At 37.1% G+C, this 20125-nt stretch overlaps 1 protein-coding gene across 1 annotated transcript; it reads left to right on the top strand.

Moving 5' to 3' along the window:
- Positions 1-239: 239 nt before the first annotated feature.
- Positions 240-17854, top strand: LOC126371858 (HEAT repeat-containing protein 6). The gene is made up of 16 exons (XM_050017246.1): positions 240-552; positions 639-887; positions 1006-1266; positions 2042-2251; positions 2978-3262; positions 4234-4445; positions 4745-4974; positions 5515-5837; positions 6664-6871; positions 7430-7593; positions 9425-9547; positions 10123-10247; positions 11322-11409; positions 14760-14984; positions 15951-16166; positions 17221-17854. Exons 1-16 carry the CDS (start codon positions 400-402, stop codon positions 17476-17478), a joined length of 3330 nt encoding a protein of 1109 aa, XP_049873203.1. The 5' UTR covers positions 240-399; the 3' UTR covers positions 17479-17854.
- Positions 17855-20125: the final 2271 nt, after the last annotated feature.

Raw genomic sequence — 20125 nt, forward strand, 5'->3', positions numbered from 1 at the left:
TGGGCAACGGCCTCAATAGTTGTTACAGGACAACCAAAACTATTAGCAACACTTGGTATTGTCATGTGTTCGTTTCTCTAAGCTTTGGCCATGTTTATTGTTATTTTTAACCGACTTCAAAAAAGAAAGAGGTTATTGTTATAGTAGTTCGTTCAGAAAAAAATATCTATTGTAGAGGTAGGTACCTATATTTTTAGATTCAGAACGTAATTGTAAACGTCAATGTCAGATTTGTGATTTGTTAGGTGAATCATACTTGAAATCTGTTTCAATTTTTGTTAATTATTCACAAGAATTCAAAATATTATAAATAAGAAACTAATATATTTTTTGCATAGATGAAGAAAATCGTTTTAGTACATTTAAGTTCAGTCTTAGAATTTAGTTGAACGGTAAAAGATGGACAAGAGCCTTTCTCAAAACTTTTCTATAATATGCGGAGAACTGTGCAATCTCCTGTATGTGAAAGATTACAGTAAAGCACAGGTGAACTCACTTATAGATGAGCTAAACTCTAAGCCTTATAAGGCTGAGTTTTTTGTCAGAAAACATGTAAGTATTTTTGAGGTTATGTTTGTTTACATTTGTATTATGTCGACTGCAACAGGCTAGAAAATTGTTTATATTCATACTTTCAGGATGCCACGACACTGGTAACCGCACTGTGCCTTAATATAAAGCCTGTAGATGAGTTTTTAGCTGCAAAAACTTCCCATCTAATGAATAGTATTGTTACGAAGCAGAATTTGCAGTTTGATACAGATTACTTGTGGAAAGTTATATCCTGGCATGTACAATGCTTAAAGAAATGTTCCGATGTCATATTGCCTGACATCCTCCACAATATGCAGTGTATACTACAATACTGCCCACAGGCTGGCATTAAGGTTTGTAAAAAATGTAGAAACATAATTTTAAAGTTTAAAAATGCAGCTTTAAATTTTATATTTCAGTACTTTAAATAAAATGAAGTAAATAATTGTTTTATAAACATTCTTCTTCTAGTTTGTGGAAGAACTTATAGGCAGTCAGGGGCTGCTTATAAACCTAATTGATATAGACAAAGGCCAGATGTTGAGCACTCAGAATCCTCTACAAATATCCCTCATAGCCTTAAAGTGCATGGTCAGCTTGATAGTAATGGATGAGACCAAGATGGACCAGCCTACCATAGCTGCAGATATCAAGGAACACATCTCACAAATAGTTGTTAAGTTTCTACTTAAGGGTTCTAACAAGTCACAAGATGAATTTTTATATTGCAAGGTAAGTTTTTCAGTTACAAAATACACAACATAAACATAAACTTCCTATATATGTCCCACTGCTGGGCACAGGCCTCCCCTCAATCAACCGGAGGGGGTATGGAGCATACTCCACCACACTGCTCCACTGCGGGTCGGTGGAGGTGTTTTTACGGCTAATAGCCGGGACCAACGGCTTAACGTGCCCTCCGAAGCACGGAATCATCTTACTTTTTCGGACAATCAGGTGATTCAAGCCTGAAAAGTCCTTACCAAACAAAGGACAGTCTCACAAAGTGATTTCGACAATGTCCCCATCGGGAATCGAACCCGGACCTCCAGATTGTGAGCCTAACGCTCTAACCACTAGACCACGGAGGCTGTGAAATACACAACAGATAACTTTATTACTTTCCTTTCTAAAATAGTTATTTGCTTCTGTAAAAATAAAACTTGTCAAATCTTCAGGTTAGGTAAGCCAACCTCGTGAAAAATGGGATATTGGGAGATGATGATTTCTTTCTATCTCTCTAAGTTATAATGAAAACCTTAAAAAAATTGAACAGTTTTGTCACTTAAGTAAATTTTTCACATGCAGTCATGAGCAATATAATGTACCCACTTTAGGACTCTGTCACACTAACATATTTGACATCTAGTGAGACTTACAGTTCAATTTGTCAAAAAAGTTAATGTGACATGGTACCAAAGTGTATACATATTAATGCTCGTGACCGTACATATTTCCTATACTATTTTTGTTTTGTATTTCGTTAACAATGAAAATTTTGGTCCAGGCAGTAATATCAGCATTAAGAGTACTATCACAACTTTACTACAATGACCAGAAGGTGAATATTCCTTTGCCAGAAGTGATGGGTATATGTAGACATTTCGTCCTGTACGGGCTAGTGAATCAGAATCCTAAACCGGAGAGGATCATGCCAGCGCAGCAGACTTTAGCTGCTGTCCCTGTTGTTCCTAGTTCAAATCCTAAAGGTGGCAAGGTAATGAAAACAATATATACCTATATAATACATAAATATATAATATAATACATTATATAAGTTTATTTGCAGGCACAGCAATTATTTGCTATTTACCAGTAATCTAAATTCACTTTAGAGTCTATAGTGTTAGATAGAAAAGAATTGATAAACCTAATCTCGACTGATACATCACTATGCTAATAAAAGTCACAACACTAGCTTACATACTTTGACAGATCTAATTCTTACTTAATTGGAACTATTGTAAAATGTTATCTTTATTGAAATATTAATTAATAATAATACTAATTGTACACCTAATAAGACACGACGAATTCATTAAAAACATCATAGAAGGAAAGCTAGAAGGAAAGAGAGGAAGGGGAAGACCAAGAAGAGCTTACATGGAACAGATTAAAGAAAAGGTTAACGTCGTGTCTTATAGGGAAGTCAAGGAATTGGCCTTTGATAGACTGGAATGGAAAATGCTACACCGACAAGAGCGTGGCTCTTAAATTGATGATGATGAATACTAATTGTACTGAACCGATTGTTCTGTTTAATAATAGGTATTTGAAGCAAGTGGCAAAATCTATTAGATGTTTTTTTTTTATTCTCCTTTAATTACGTTTTTTTATATTACTCTTTGTAAATATTTTTTTCTATGGTGTAAATAAATATTACCTATTTTTCCATTAGACAGTTCTTATCTGCCAATTTGTGGTCACATTTTTATTTTTACAGAAACAAAAATTAAGAAAACAAAGGAATAATGCAATTGAAAGTTTAAAGAAAGAGATTCCAGTATCAGACCGTAGTCTTATGAAGGATGTAGACAATTTTGAAAACAATTCAGCATACAAGCCTGCAAGCAAGAACTATTTAGAACCTCAGAAGTCTAAGAATTGTTGGGCGTTGACCAGTGACTCTGATATGTCAGATGTAGAAAGTGGTAGGGAGGCTAAATTTATTGCGTTAAAATCTCGAGTCAGGCAGAGTGCATCAAATTTACTGCTTGTTTTGATAAAGGTATGTACAAACATAGTATCATTTTTCTGGTTTTGATTTAGTTATTTCTTCCCAACCTTAATTCAATTTTAGTTATGACTGAGAAATCATTTTCAACATTCTCTGTTATCTAGTCACTATTGCTTTATGTGTGCAAGTATAACATGTGATAAGACTATTTGTTAAAATCATGGACCTTATAAAAACGCCACATACATTTTCAAAGCATAGTATACACAGCATATGGGTGTATCCGGTGGGCCTCCATTGCAACACTCGTACATACTGCCAGTATTGGTTAGGAAAAATGTTGTAGATGATAGGCTGATTAAAACGCGAAAACTTTTGGAAAACCGAAAATCGCTGGTGCGAGCGGTAAGCCAACCCGTTGGCGGATATTGACAAAAAAAAGTATTTGAGGGTTATCAAACAAAAAATATTATGAGTTGGCTGTAGCTACCCACAAACGATTTTATAATTTTTTTTCAAAACAAATACACTAGATGGCGTTACATGTACCAAAAGTACAAAAATAGGTTTGCAACATAACATAAGATCACGGCCATTCCCAACCAGGGCAGCCAATCGTGATATTTTAATTTTAGTGAGTAAATATTAATGTGCGTCGCCTACAAATGTCAATGGAGCCGTTTTAGCTCAGTTGGGTGAACGTTTGACTCACACTGTAAGGTCGCAAATTCGAATCCATCACTAATCCTATTATGTTTTCGAATTCATGTTTAAATGATTATCGCTTGCTAGAGGTGAAGGAAAACATCGTGAGGAAACACGTGTACGGAGGTATGTGACCTAACCTAACCTAACCTGTATTGGGCTGGTATTCCCTTTGCGGGTTGGAAAGTCAGACATGCAGTCGTTTCGGTAAACCGGACCTGTCAAATCTTCAGCTTAAGTAAGCGGACCCTGTGAAAACGGGATAACGCTAGGGAAATGATTGTTAGGTAAAAAGTGCGTGTTTTTTTTTATTTCAGATTAGAGAGAAAAGAGAGATATTTGGATATTGGTGGGCCTTGCTACCGGACTCACCAGACGTTGATAAGTGGTCAACCTCTGAAGGCGGAAGGAAAACGCTTGCTTACTGCGCTGTCATAGACCCTATAGCTAGTAGTCGAGCTGGTGTACTTGGTGTTATATTAGCTCTTCTGTCCGGATCCAGAGTGTATCTATCACAGGCAGAGAGCAGGTAAGATTGAATTAAAAAAAACAAAATAAAATATATATTTTTTGCGTTCCATTAATTGACGAGTAGATCCGTTTGACTCTTGAATTTTATGTTCGTTTTTCAAACTTATTTTTGGGCATGTCTGAGACGACTGCATTTTTGCTTTTGGATTAGAAACGTAACTGAGCTATAGGGTAAGAAAGTCAAAATAAACTTAGCAAGTTCCAGTTTTCGTTATTATTTTCGTGGCTTTTGATGACAATCATACTACACAGTGAAGTTTGTGTACTATGGGTAACCGTTGTTTTTGTTTTCTACAGTAAAAAAGACAATGCATCATTCATTCCGTTCTCGGTGTCTCTTGGCTACGTGATCACGTGCATGCATAAGGTGTTGGTTGGTATTCTGGACAGCGACAGGAGCCACACTGTGATCATAGTTACCTTGAAGTGCTGTGCTGCCCTGGTGCAAGCCACACCGTATCATAAGATGAAGGATGGACTCATCAGTGAGCTGGTCAGGTCGACGAGGAAGTTTCTAGTGCATAGAGGTAATTACAAAATGTACTTTTTCCATATTTTTTATATGTAGGCATATATGACAGCGTCCTGTAGGTAGTATCGGCGAGACTGCTATAGTGCTATCATGCAATACTGGAGTCGCTTATGGCACGAAAAACTAAAATTAATTATAACACTTTTATGCATTAATTACGAATATAATTTTCAAGTTACCTACTTGTTACTAATAATCTATAGCCTAAATTGTACGAAGTAAATGATTTTATTTATTTTTGGGTATAAATGTTGACCCTTATTATTACACCCATACATAATTATGAGATCAAAATAATGACAAGCAATATTGGTAGCAATATAATTCTATACATAATGTGACCCAAATATCAAGCAACAATTATTTTTATATTGTATGCTTCTGCAATTACATTGTAATTTGGAATAATTATGTACCCGAGTAATAGGAAAATAGGTAATTATCACATTAAAGCTGTACAACGCCATCTATATTGTTTTTTGGTGAACTTAGCCTGGAAAGTCCCTCACTAAAATTTGTCTCATTTTTTCTTCAGACGTAACCTTACAAGTTGGTGCTCTAATAACAATGGGATGCGTACTGTCAGTAGATCCTAAAGTTGAAGAAATACTTAAAGCGATAGAAAAAGACGTCATATCTTCTAAAACGCCAGAGAAGTTGAACAAAAATAACATGGAGACTGACGAATGTGATGATTTTGAAGAAGGTTACTCAGATGATGATATGTTCGTTGCTGTTGACCAACCAGTTAACAAACCAGACGAAAATGATACGAAGGAGACACACTATTTCAAAAGTTGGATCTTAGACATTTGTTTCAAAAACATGGGATGGACATTCAAAGGAAATGAAATTATGGTAATTTTTTTAAAGTATTATTATGTATTTTTGCGAAAGTATTAAATTCATAAAAGTTATCTTTGAACAATACAGGGTGTTAGTGACATCGTAACGAATACTCAGGGGGATGATTCAGACCATGATTCTGAGTTAATATCAAGTGGAATTTTTCGTCGCAAAATTCATGTTTTTTTTTAGTTTTTTTAAAATTATTTTCAATTCTATAATTTTGCGATGAAAAATTCCACTTGATATTAACTCAGAATCATGGCCTCAATCACCCCTCAAAGTTTTCGTTACGATGACACTAACACCCTGTATACTACAGGTGATCTGACTGCTTATGACAGACTGTTCACTGCAATTATTTAAGTACATTTTGTCGCATATGTTTATGAAAATGTTTATAGTAGATATAACCAAATTATTACGAAATTACATCAGGCTTTTTCATAATTGTGTAGTCTTCTTCTTCTATCGTGTGGGTTGTGAGGTGGAGTACCAACCTCATCAACCCTGGTGTCAGGGTTACTACTGACCCGCCAAAGGCTCCTGACATGGCTCGTGTAACGACTACATACTTACATCAGTAAGTAGTAGCCGGGACTAACGGCTTAACGTGTCCGACGCACGGATCATCTTACTTTCGGACAATCAGGTGATCAGTCCGTAATGTTCTAACCAAACTGGGGATCACAAAGTGATTTCTGTGATATGTCCACCGGGATTTGAACCCGGGGCCTCCGGATCGTGAGCCCAACGCTCAACGACTGGGCCACGGAAGGAATTAATGATGATGATGGTGTGCAATAAAGATTTATTGATTGATAAATGTATCTTTCAGAGATGCAAGCCCTCAGCGATTCCAATAATTTTAGAATCCTTGCAAGTGATATCGGCCATCGCGTTCCACCACCTGCCCGACCTCCTGCAACCGCACCTCATTCTATTAGCGGATATATTGAGTGAGATGCTCGAACAGGAGCATCAGGATGTGGTGCTTCAGGCTGCGAGGACTATCAGCATCATCGGAGATGCTATACAGAAATTGGGTAAGTCAGAACTGGTATACTTTTAGAATTATATTATTATGCTATACATTGGCCCCGATTCCTGCAGACACCGCCTTATTTTATTTTAAGTTATATCCGTCATTTTCATATCCGTCGAAAAGGAAAGGGACGGATGATTCACAGCTCTTAATTTTAGGAAGAATGAGTAAATGAAAGAATAACCCGGGCGAATCAAAAAGGTACGTCGCTGGTATGCAATCCGTTTGACGTGCTGTCTACTTAACTGTGTCGGGTTATTGTCTGATGTAAAATTTTTAGACGGTTGGTTTAGATTTGTGTTTAAAATTGACGTGTGTTCCATAAATTTTATGCTTGTCGATTACCCGTCCCTTTCCTTTTCGGCGGATAAGAAAATGACAGATATAACTTGAAATAAAATTAGATGGTATTTACAAGAATTAGCACCATTGTCAGATACAAGGGTGAATTGGATTAATAATGCTCTAAACCTACAGGATATATCTGTTTTGGTGTTACTGTAGAAGGTAGCAGAAAAAAAACCAACGTAAGTTTAACTTCATACATTACCCGACACAGAACAAACGGAGCATCCTCCCCCTCTATCGACGTGCGTGCGCTTGTGGGAGAGGTTACTGACCCCTTTGTCAGGAGCGCTACAGGGGCATGACAACGCGCCGGCGAAGGCAGTGGTCTGTGACTGTATTGCGAACGTTGGGGAACGCGCCTTCAAAGAATTGCCTGTGAGTATTTCCACTTGGAATGGAGAGCTTAGGTTCACCCCAAAATTCACGGCGTTTAGAGCTTGATGCCAAGCGTGATGAATTTGAAACCCGACTTATTTAAATGGTGTGCTAACTTGCTCGCAGTGTGCGAGGGTCTTTTTCAAAAAGATTGGTCATATACAAGTGACATACGAGCATATGAACGTTGGAGTTGAAGCAGTCGCTGTAGTCGAAACCGGCTGGATCACATCATTATCATGATATCAGTCTGGTTAACGATGAAAGAAGAAGTTCCAAGTTTCATTCTGCATATATCGAATATTTCATAATATAAGATCACGCCGTCTGCTAATAGTAAGGCGATAGGTTGTTCTGTCGCTATGCAGTTCAACACAATCTTTGGTGCGAGGTGTGCCACCGTACCGGGCGCCAAAATGGAGGCGGGGTTGGGGCGCCAAAATCAACCAAGACAGTTTCACCCTGGCCGCAAGCTAACTTCATCAGGTTAGATTGTTCATGCCGAGTGGCCGTAACAACATTTTTAGGGTTCCGTAGCCTAATGGCAAAAAACGGAACCCTTATAGATTCGTCATGTCTGTCCGTCCGTCCGTATGTCAGAGCCACTTTTCTCCGAAACTATAATAGCTATACTGTTGAAACTTGATAAATATGTATATTCTGTGAACCGCATTAAGGTTTTTATGCAATAGTAGAAAAAAAAAACAATAAATTTTGGGGGTCCCCATACATAGAACTGAAACTCAAAAAAAATTTTTTTCATCAAACTCATACGTGTGGGGTATTTATGGATAGGTCTTCCAAAATAATATTGAGGTTTCTAATATCATTTTTTTCTAAACTGAATAGTTTGTGCGAGAGACCACTTCCAAAGTGGTAAAATGTGTCCCCCCCCCCTGTAACTTCTAAATTAAGAGGAGGATAAAACTAAAAAAAATATATGATGTAGATTAGCATGCAAACTACCAACGAAAATTGGATTTAACCAGATCTAGTAAGTAGTTTTTTTTAATACATCATAAATCGTAAACCGTAATTTACTTTTATATTATGTTACTTGCTGTTACGGAACCCTTCATGGGCGAGTCCGACTCGCACTTGGCCGCTTTTTTTAATTTAAGGGGCTGAGGGGTGCCACTTTGAGGTCTTGTACCACCTAAATATTTTGCTATACTATAGGGCTTTGGACACTAACATCAAAGTTGCTCTTTGCGATTTAACTTTATTCATTGGAAAAGATTGACAGTACTTACACTAAAAAGTGGTTATTTACTATTATAAACTAACGTAAGAGACTGATATAACTTCATAAGTGTTTGTTCATATAAGCACAACAAGCGATCGACGCTGTCGATATAATGGAACAGTTTATATGGTAATAACTTATTTATTTATGAAGTACAGTCACATCACATACATTAAAACATTTTTACATTTAGAAGGTTACGGTATTGTGACTAATATATTTGAAAATTACGGCGTACATAACTTATAAAATTGAGTATTTCAAAATAAATTAAAATAAAGATTATACAGCAAACTTAAAAATTAGAAATAATATAAGTAAATTTAAGTATCAGTAAATACATAAGTAATTAACATCTGTTGAGCTTTCTATAATCTAGATTTCAACGGTATATTCAGCGGATCAGGAAACACATCAAGATCTAAGATTTCTTACAAAAAGAAATATATTCTTTAAAATTATTTTTAGACAACTTACGATCACACTACTCCATCGACTGTATAAGTCGATATCTGAGGTAGCACCCTTATGTTTCTTTCTTTAATAACGAAAATTGAAAGTTTTAATTTGGCAACAATTTTACAGAGACGGTTGCAAGTGCTGTGTTGTGCGTTATTGGTGGGGTCGTGCAGTGACGAAGAGGCCACCGTCAGAGCGGCTGCGGTTCGAGCCCTGGCTATGACTGTCATATACCGCACGCTACGAGAAGTAAGTACGAGAAACCTGGCAAAATGCTAGTAGGCGAATAGAATTGGCTATTCACACCGGCCATGCCACGAATAGTTTAAAATTCTTAAAATAGTAGGTATAAGCTTATAAACTTGAATCAGTTGATCATGTTGTCTTGAACACCAAATATAGTTATATGTTCTATCTATTATAGTGTGCTCCATACCCCCTCCGGTTGATTGAGGGGAGGCCTGTGCCCAGCAGTGGGACGTATATAGGCTGTATAAGTGTATGTGTTCTGTTTTAAAAATAATGAAATTCCATAGAAAATACAAATATACTTTATTAATTAAATAAATATAATTAACATGATCATTAAAAATAAAATAATTATTAAATGAATAATTAAATAATAATTATTATTGAATTATTTTTACATAATTATCAACGAACATACATTGTAATGTAGACCTTTGTTCATATAATCTTTGAGTTTGCAAGGCTTTAGTGATGCAATTGCTAGGTAAGCCAGACCCTCCTTAGGCCATATCGTCACTTACCAACAGGCGAGGTTGCGGTAAAACGGGAATCTACAGTAAATAAAAATCTTTCAGGATTTATGTTTCGTGAGCGATTGCGGGGAGAACATTCTGAGAGCACTGGGGGAGCAGACGCTGGTGGTGCGGACTAAAGCAGCTTGGGCACTGGGCAACCTTAGTGACGCGCTGGTACTTAACATGTAAGAATATTGAAATGTTATGAAATGAAATTTATTCTGTGCATGGTATTTAGGTTACAAACAGCTGTTATTTTTCATTGGGTATCACCAAATACTGCCTTTTCAGGCATACACCCAGATTATTTAAAAACAATAACAAATAATAATATCAATTTTACAAATATTCTACACACTTAATACATGCTTTCAATTATACACTTAAAACTTGTTATTTGTTATCTAAATATTCTTTTACGCTGTAAGCATCTATCTGCAAGCCAGAGTTTAACTGCTACGCGATACTTATTGAGTTTACAGTCTTTGAAAGTATCCGGTAATTTATTAAATATTTTTTATATTTACACATGGTTGTCTTTGATTTCTTGTGGCTCTGCCCACCCCATTGGGGATTAGGGGCGTGAGTTTATGTATGTATGTATGTATGTATATTTACACAGTACATAGTCATGTAAAGTCACGTATACAATAAATTACAATTTGCATACTTTAGGACCGTGTCGAAGTAACATGTTAGACATTTAGTAAGACTTTGTTTTAATTTGTCAAACAAGTTAATGCGACATGGTAATAAAGAATACACATATATTATTTTTGGGCATGTTGATAACTACTGTTTTCTACGATCACTATTGCACTATTAGGCTTGAATTAAAATGCATTAAAATGTTTACTCTTCTGTAAAGGCTTGCAATATAATATTTTCTTATTTACTTTGACAAAATTGTGGAGAGTGTTAGGACATCATTTTCAGTAACAGAACACATCATTATAATAATAATAATATTAATAATATGTTATTTATTTAGGTAAAAACCCATCCCACATTATGAGGTGCACTTAATTTATTTCGTAGTTCGTAATAATGTTTTAGTAGTTATTATTCATAATTGCTCACTCATTTTTTCTCTCCCACAACATTTTTTTAAATTTTAGACATACATAAATTTCACTGTTACATACCAAAAATAACCTAAAAGTCAAGAGTCAGTCAGATATCGACGAAAACAGCAAACAATAAACACTTGTTATCGTGAATACTGGATGTAACCGGTTTGATGTGGCCTGTCGTTGCAGGGAGGACCCGGAGACGGACGACATAGATGATGACCTCTTGTTGCGCCTGCTTGAGGTCAGCATACAGTGCGCCACAGATAATGATAAGGTAAGTTACTGAGTTGGGTGTTCTCTTCTATCGTGTGGGTTGTGAGGTGGATTACTTACCCCATCAACCGTGGGTTATTATTGAGCCACTATAGGCCCCTGACATGACTCATGTAACAACTACATACTTACACCAGTAAGTAATAACCGGGACCAACGGTTTAACGTGCCTTCCGAAGTACGGATCATCTTACTTTCGGACAATCAGGTCATCAGCCTGCATTGTCCAGTTGCGAGCTCATTTTGAATCCTTATGTGGATATTCTTAGGATATTACTATTATGTATGATGTATTTTATTTATTTCAATACCTGTCTTGTATGTGTGTGTATAGTCTATTATTTATTATTATAGTTTTCTTTAGATTATGGTTAGGTATATTTTTAGTATATATGGATTATATTAAATTGAGTATTTATTAATATATGTACATATAGTATAGAATATTTATTATATTAACTTTAGTTTTACTTTTAGGTATTTATTTATTTATTATTATTATTTTTTTGTTGCACCATCCCGCATCCAAGTTGTAAATGTTTGTCTCCTTTTGTTGGTTGCCTGGAAGAAATTGCTCTAGAGCAACAAGGCCGCCCAAATTGTACTGTATTCATGTTTTATGTCTGATTGTTGAAATTTTAGTTCTGTGCAATAAAGTATATTTGATTTGATTGTCCTAACCAAACTAGGGATCAAAAAGTGATTTTTGTGATTTGTCCCCACCGGGATTCGAACCCGGGACCTCCCGACTGGACCACGGAGGCCGTTACTGGACCGTTAGTTGGATGTTGATCGTACGTAAATGTAACAGAGTAAAAAACAAAGCCTGTTTCCCTCGCAACATAACATAAGCTTACGACTATATCCCAATTAGGGTGGACGAAGGTACATTTATCGCAAGATGAACTATGTACAGCCATGAGCAATATAATGTACCCACTTTAGGACTCTGTCGCACTAACATATTTGATATTTAGTGACACTTACAGTTCAAATTGTCAAAAAAGTTAATGTAACATGGTACCAAAACGTATACATATTGATGCTCGTGACCGTACCTACGGAGTGCCTGAAATTGTCAGAACCACAAACAACCACTTTGTTTTTTACTTTTTTATGCCCTAAGTCATCTTTGGGTATGTATTTTATAGTAACGGAACATAATAAGGAATAATTCTACGTGTAATGGGCAGATAAATGTTCGACAAGTTACATTGTGATTTGTCACTTGTTTATTTTGTCTGAGATGTGTTTATTATTGGAGTACGTCATTAAATACTTCATTCTGTACAGACTTTGGACTGCGAGCGACTATGGACCGTGATAAAAAGGAAGGTCTAAGTCTACGACAAGCAAAAATAAATAACTACAGACAAAATAAGAGCGAGGGTTACTTTATCTATCGATTCCGGCATTTCTGACGGACAAAACTTGGTTTTATTTAAGTTCGATGAGAGCATGCAAAAGAGAACTTACGATGACGGTGACCGCTAAATAGACTACTAATAAATATTTTATTGAATGAATAATACTTCTGATAAAAAATAATTCAAAAAAAGTACAAAGGTTCTAACAAAAAAATATTTAAACTAAATTTTACTAAGATCTCTTTACATGTAAATGAGCTATTAGTACCTAAATGATGATAAAAATACTGTGAACGTACCTTCATAGTTTTTGAACGACTTTGGGCCTTGAAATGTCTCTATGTAGTTCTTTGGTCATTAGTTGATTACGTAAAACAACTACAAAATGTTACGGCATTATAAACAATATGGAAAATTCTTATTCTATCGGGTGGGATTGTGAGGTGATTACAAACTCCATCAACCCTGGTGTCAGGGTTATTATTAAGTCGCCATAGGCCCCTGACATGACTCATGTAACGACTACGTGCCGGGACCAACGGCTTAAAGTGCTCATCTTACTTTTGGACAATCAGATGATCAGCCTGTAATATTCTAACCAAACTACACCACAAAGTGTTTTTTGTGATTTGTTCCTACCGGGAATCGAACCCGGGACCTCCGAAACGTGAGCACATCGCTCAACCACTAGACCACAGATGCCGTCGAGGCTGTATGGAAAATAACAACAGAGAAACAAACTGAAACTAATTTTTGACAACATTGTTCGGTTATTTTTTGGGTTACCACCTGGTGTTATGTTCGGTCTGGGATTGGAAGAAAAAGTTAGAACCTACTGTATACCGATACCCACCGTTGTGTTAATGGTGTTCTAAAGACGACTCTGGTTGAATACCAAGGGTAAGGGACCAGACCGCCGTTTACCAGAGGTAGGGGTTTAGGTACTTACTAAGTTTCATTGAATTACATTATCTTAAGACACAAAAGTTCCCGAGAACTGTTTATCCGTCGACTTGTGACTCAGCCTTACCTAGTAAGGATTAAGGGTCACCTCTACTGTCACAATAATGTGTGTTTCTTTGATATTGTTATTACTTTGAAAGTAATATTGACTAATACGCGCGTTCCTTAGGAAATGTCATAAATCATAAGCCAAAATAGCCATAAGTCTAACTAAAAAAAAACATAACCTCACGTCTTTACCCAACTAGGGTAGTCACAGGTACGGTCACGAGCATTAATATGTACTTTGGTACCATGTCACATTAACTTTTTTGACACATTGAACTGTTAATCTCACTAAATGTCAAATATGTTAGTGCGACAGAGTCCTAAAGTGGGTACATTATATTGCATCACCTAATCACATCACCTAATCACGCTTCATCGAACTTCCTGTGAAACCAACGTGATACGTGATGAGCCGTAACGCGGTTTATAATAGTCGACCTGACTGTGTTAGTAAGAATAATTAGGAACTCATTGGTGCAAGTCCGCTACCGTGTTCGAACCGGCGAACCTCGTTTCAAAAGCATGTCGGTAACTCACAGGACCACAGCCAATAGTCGCAAATCGTGCGTAGGTATAATTAGGTACTTAGTAAAAAAAAATATACTCCAAAACATATAAAAACACACAAAGATATAGTAAACCATATCAGTCAAAAAGCCCTCCAGAAAGCGAGCCCCGCCCGAACGTACCCATTGTGCTTGCAGCGTTGCCTCTGGACCGCAAGTGAAATACGCTGTGCGAGGAAAAAGTTAGTTCGATCTCCGCCTCCAACCCTTATACGGCGACCGACATCACACACCAAAGCTTTGGCCTCAGCGCCTCAAGGTCCCGCTGCCTCCAACGCAAATGGCACGAACTCATACGCTAATTCTAAATTTGCATACTTGTCGTGCTTCCTGAGCGCCGCCGCTTCAGCTGCCGAGCCGGCAGACAGTTGCGCAGCGCTCCGGTAAAATATACTTAATATTTTCAGGTAAAAATGAGCGCAACGCGTGGGCTAGGCAATCTGTTGAGGCTGATCAAGCGGGAGAGTCTGCTAAGAAATGGTCAACTGAAGCCTCTATGCGAGACGGCCATAGCTCGTTTACTGGACTGCGCGTGTAAAGTCACCAATATGAAGGTGCGGTGGAACGCTTGCTATGCAATGGGCAATGCTATGAAGAACGAGAATCTATTCACCTGCTTCAGTGGGTGGCAGGTGAGTGAAAGAATATTGAATAGGTAGTGGGATTTTGTTTGTTTGAAGGAGAAAAGGGCTCCGATCCAGCCCTAATGTCCACTGCGACGTTGTAAAATCTATTGTCACCAAGTCGCTAAATTTAAAAATCCTTCTCTTGACAAAACGCCCAATAAGATCCAGAATGAAAGATGATGAATGAAAGTGCGAGAAGCATAAAAGCGAGAACTGGGGGGTTAAAATAGCCACATCACACATATAAAAGTAAGTGCGCAATGCAAACAAATGTCAAATAGCAATATTGCTTTCTTAGATGAATTGCTTCGATGTGGCCATTTTAACCCCCCTGGTATGGTAATAGAGGACTGGAATGGATGTGTTCGTAGCATAGGGCAAAATAGAGACCATAAAAACGCAAAATATATAATGTACTGAGCCTTAGAAAGACCCTGCCTATCCTGTGCGGCAGGGGTACTAGAAAAAAAAGATCCAGTGCCTTTTTGTGAGGAAGCTCCATGATATTCTGGGGTCCATTATAATGCTTATTGTTATGTAAAATTGGAATTCTTCGACCTGTTTGATGTCAGTTAGCGTACTTTTGAAATATGTTTCATAGTCCATTGATATCGGAAGACCTGTGCTCGTCAGAGGATAAAGAATTGTTTATATTTGTGCCTCAATCCCATTTGTGGTGGATATGAATATTGAATATTATGGAATGATTGATGATGGATAGAATATCAAGAGATAGGTCTGTCTGAATCGGGGCGAGAATTAATGACCCCAAGCGCATTTAATTAAAGTTGTAAAAAAAATATGCTGATACTTCAGCATAAAAAGGTTTATACTCCACTGATACTCCGGCGTAAAAAATGTTATACTTTCAACCAAAAATTCACTAAACAACTATCTTGTTCTCCTTGAAGTTTAAATCTCAGTTAAAGTCGTCACGTTTCACATATTAACAGCATATTGTCTTTGTTGCAGCATCAAGTATTCTCGAATCTATGTTCTCTTGCGCAAGAGTGTAAGAACTTAAAAGTCCGTATCAACGCAGCGTCGGCGCTGAGAGCGCCGGCCACCAGGGACAACTATGGAGACCACTTCTCAGGAGTGTGGCGCGGCGTCATGTCTGCTATGGAAAACGCAGCCAATGTCGACGATTTCACAGAGTATAAGCATAAGGATAACCTTATCGAACAGGTAAGGCTCATTTTGTTAAACAAAACAGTGTTCTGGAAACAATGTTTGTACCTATTATAATTGCAAAAATACGGCCTGCATGGCCCAGTGGTTGAGCGTTGGGCACGATCTGGAGGTCCCGGGTTCGAATCCCGGGAATCCTTGCTTCGGAGGTAATGTTGACCAGTCGGTCCCATCTACTAAGTATGTAGTCGTTACATGAGCTTTGTCAGGGGCCTTTGGCGGCTCAATAGTAACCCTGACACTCTAAGGTTGATAAGGTTGGTCATCCACCCGCACGACAGAAGAAGAAGATCCCATAAATCTCTTTGGGGTATTTCAAACAATTAAAATCAATTAAAATAATTTCAATTTAAAATAATTTCTTTCTTCACAAGTCTTTATTACTGTTGTTCTTATAACATTTGTAGCTCCAATGCGGAAATGTGTTTGCTTGTGTAGTTGACAACTGATAATATTTTATTGGTTAATCGTAAAAATGTACGCCTTATGTAATATGGATACGTCTGATTATTGTAATCTCGCAAGGTCGTTCAATCTAGTAAAACAATGGTAGTGGTTATGTTATACTTGGAATTTGAAATATATTTTTAGACTAATATTAATAGAAACATTCTTCGTCGTAAATGAAAATTGGTTTGAATAAAGTATTAAAAGAATGACGATTGCTCCACCGACAAGAGCGCAGCTCTTAAATAAAGAGAGAGAGAGAGAGAGAGAGAGAAAGTATTAAAAACATTTATATATCCTGAAGTAAGCGTAGTTGTAATATAAAACACGATGTACATAATTAGATTACATTGACGAATGGTTCGAGACAAACATCTGTGGTTTAACGGCATCATTGGGCATCGAACCTAGTACCTACTCGATTATGGATTTAATGAAAATAAATAAATACAGAAGCGTATTTTACTATCAGTACTATTCAGAGGCGGAGACCAGAAGTCCTAGTCCGGCTTTGAGACTAGTATAGGCGCAGGGCGGAAGGCAACAGGGAAACCACTGCCGTATTTTATAACCACAAAATTAATAATCGTATTTTCCCTTCCAGTTATGCGTAACGCTCGCACACATGTGCTGTCTTCTCAAGCAGTCAGACCTGACAGATATCCTGGACCCTCTGGTCTTCCACTACGACTGCGCCAAGTCTCTCTTCACTCAGCTGTGTCACAAACTGCCTCCTGAGAACTCCTCTTGCATGAAGATACTTCAAGCTGCTAAATACGTCACTGTGGATCTAACGGCCAGTAGTGATAGTCAACAACAGTCCTTGGGTATGCTCCAAGAGATATTTATTTGGGATTTGTGAGATTTAGAGTTTCGATTTGTGATATTCCTAAAACTGCTTCGCAAGAATGTTTTGTACAAAAATTGTGCTATATCTAGTATTGCTATCTCGTTCGTGTATAAATGTAAGTGAGAATCGTTTGAGTATAAAAGTACGTTTTGTTGCATGTAAACTAGAGGTTGACAAGTTTACAAAGAATGTTCTAGTGCAAACATAACGGTAACTAAGATTTTTTAAAAGAATTACTTTTTACTGCACTTTAATTGCTGAATAATTTTATTTATTTTGTTGTTTATTTTAAATTTTATTACTATAAGTACGCTCTAATAATGGTATATATTAGTCATAAATATGTTGAATTATTTTTGAATGAAAATAATATAAACAGTTAAAATTATACCGTCTTTCATTTCTTGAAATTGTACTTATTAGTAAGTTCTTAAGACCAGTATAGTAATAATAGAGTAGATGGGTAGTTAAGTAACTGTGCGAGATGCTTGGTATTCATAGCGCACCGTTTGTTTTGTCTGCTATGAAAATTCTTCACAAAAGCGTAAGCATTTAGTGGTCTGTGGCGTAAGAAATACGACATAACATAACATAAACAGCCTATATACGTCCCACTACTGGGCACAGGCCTCCCCTCAATCAACCAGAGGGAGTATGGAGCATATTCCACCACGCTACAATACGACAACAATAAGAAAAATACTATTAACAGGGCTGTTAGGCCTGGCAATGTAACCTCTTACGAAAATGTGGGTTGTTATGCTAACATCAATTCCGTTAAGGAAATATTGAACACGTGTAAAGTATATTCAGAATATCCGATTCTAAAGCCGGTTTGTGCGTTCGGCTTAATACTACACAGTACCTATAAGCATACATTTGAATACTAAAACATAATTGTATAGATTACAAGAACATACTTGCAACATTTTTATCGCACCCGTTTCTGACTCGTGTCTCGGTGTAGATAAATTTCCAGTAAGTTTCAGATTCCCGTGCCATTGGGGCATTGACGTGGGTAATACACATTTAGATAATAAGGTCGAAACGGTAAGTTAGTATTTATAATTAGTATCATAATTATTTGTGTAAATAAGGTGTAAGATCACCATTACGAAGTTGCTTTTTTAGAGAAAATTCTGGAATTCCTGTTGACGTCTTCGTTTATAAAGCACTCCAGTTCTTTTATAATTTGGCCTTCTTGGTTGATTGTTTATTTATTCATTATGGTGCATCAACAGCAGTACACAAACACACAAAATAAAATACACATAGGAAAAGTTCCGGTATGCCTGCCAATTATAGACGCACACAACACTGACGACAATAATAATAAAAAGTAGAAACTAAAGTATAAAATTAAAAAGAAGAAAAATTGAAAATAAAATTTAATTAAAAACATAAATCATGTAAACTTTCTTTACTTAAAGGTACTTATTGAAAACAGTAAAACTAAAACTATTGCAAAATAAAACTTAGAAAAGTACTTAGGTAGGTACATAAAATTATTTGTGGTGTGGGATAAGATTCAGCATTTTACTTTTGAATTGAGTAAATGTATCGTGGTGGATGTCCACAACATTCGTGTTTGTTGAATTCGACAATATTCTAGAAACCGGATTATATAGGCCTAAGTTGTTTCTAAGTAGAACGGGGAACACTAATAATTCTCCGGATCGGATGCTGACGATACTTGTACGGAACACTGCGGGCTTAGCACCGTAAGCGTGCGACTCTTTCTCGCCTCGACATTACGTCATCCGTCACTCTCTCACAGTACTGCACAGAAACAGAGACGATCTCTGTCGCGGCGAGAAAGAGTGAGTCGCGTGCTTACGGTGCTAGGCCCGCAGATATAGATTTTGTTGAGCAGATGATTGCATTTAATTTGTCTGTTAATAAGTTTATGAAGAAATAATAAATCTATCAGCGTCCGTATAGTTCGTAAAGAGTCCCATTTTAAGATAATATTGCAATTGTCGCTTATAAGGATGTCTGTGCGTGATTCCGGATGATATAAAAGCTTGTCTTGTTCGCTGTATATTTTCAATTCTTTGTGAGGGTTCGCTGTATACTGGGTTCCAAGACACACTGGCATATTCTAAGTGACTGCGTATGAGACTGTTTTGGGTTGACTGTTTCCGTCTGAGAAATCATAACATACTGGTTGCGTTGCTGATTATTTTATCAAAGTATGAACTTAAGTTTGCTGTCAAGTGTAACTCCTAAATCTCTTGTCTCATTATGTAGCATACTACACCATCATTTAGGTACGGAATATTTAATACGGAGTAGATATTTTTTTTCCTGTAAGTGATGTGGTAACATTAATTACTATTTAATGTCATTCCGTTTGCGAACCACCAAGTGCCCAGACTACTCAGATCTGTGCTTCATCATCATCATCAGCCCATTAACGTCCCCACTGCTGGGGCACGGGCCTTCCCTATAGATGGATAGGGAGATCGGGCCTTAAACCACCACGCGGGCCCAGTGCGGATTGGTGGTTATTAACGACTGCTAATGCAGCCGAGACCAACGGCTTAACGTGCCTTCCGAAGCACGGAGGAGCTCGAGATGAAAACTTTTTTTTTTTTGTGGTAACCCATCCTATGACCGGCCTCTGCGAAAGTTGCTTTACGTCAACAATCGCAGACCG

Source organism: Pectinophora gossypiella, chromosome 13 (genome assembly GCF_024362695.1).
Source record: "Pectinophora gossypiella chromosome 13, ilPecGoss1.1, whole genome shotgun sequence".
In the NCBI taxonomy this organism is placed as follows: Eukaryota; Metazoa; Arthropoda; class Insecta; order Lepidoptera; family Gelechiidae; genus Pectinophora; species Pectinophora gossypiella.

Coding starts and splice junctions, on each gene's coding strand:
- LOC126371858 (XM_050017246.1), top strand. CDS start 400: ATGGACAAGAGCCTTTCTCAAAACTTTTCTATAATATGCGGAGAACTG. Junction 3,263..4,233: donor TACTGCTTGTTTTGATAAAG/GTATGTACAAAC, acceptor TTTTTATTTCAG/ATTAGAGAGAAAAGAGAGAT. Junction 5,838..6,663: donor TCAAAGGAAATGAAATTATG/GTAATTTTTTTA, acceptor TGTATCTTTCAG/AGATGCAAGCCCTCAGCGAT.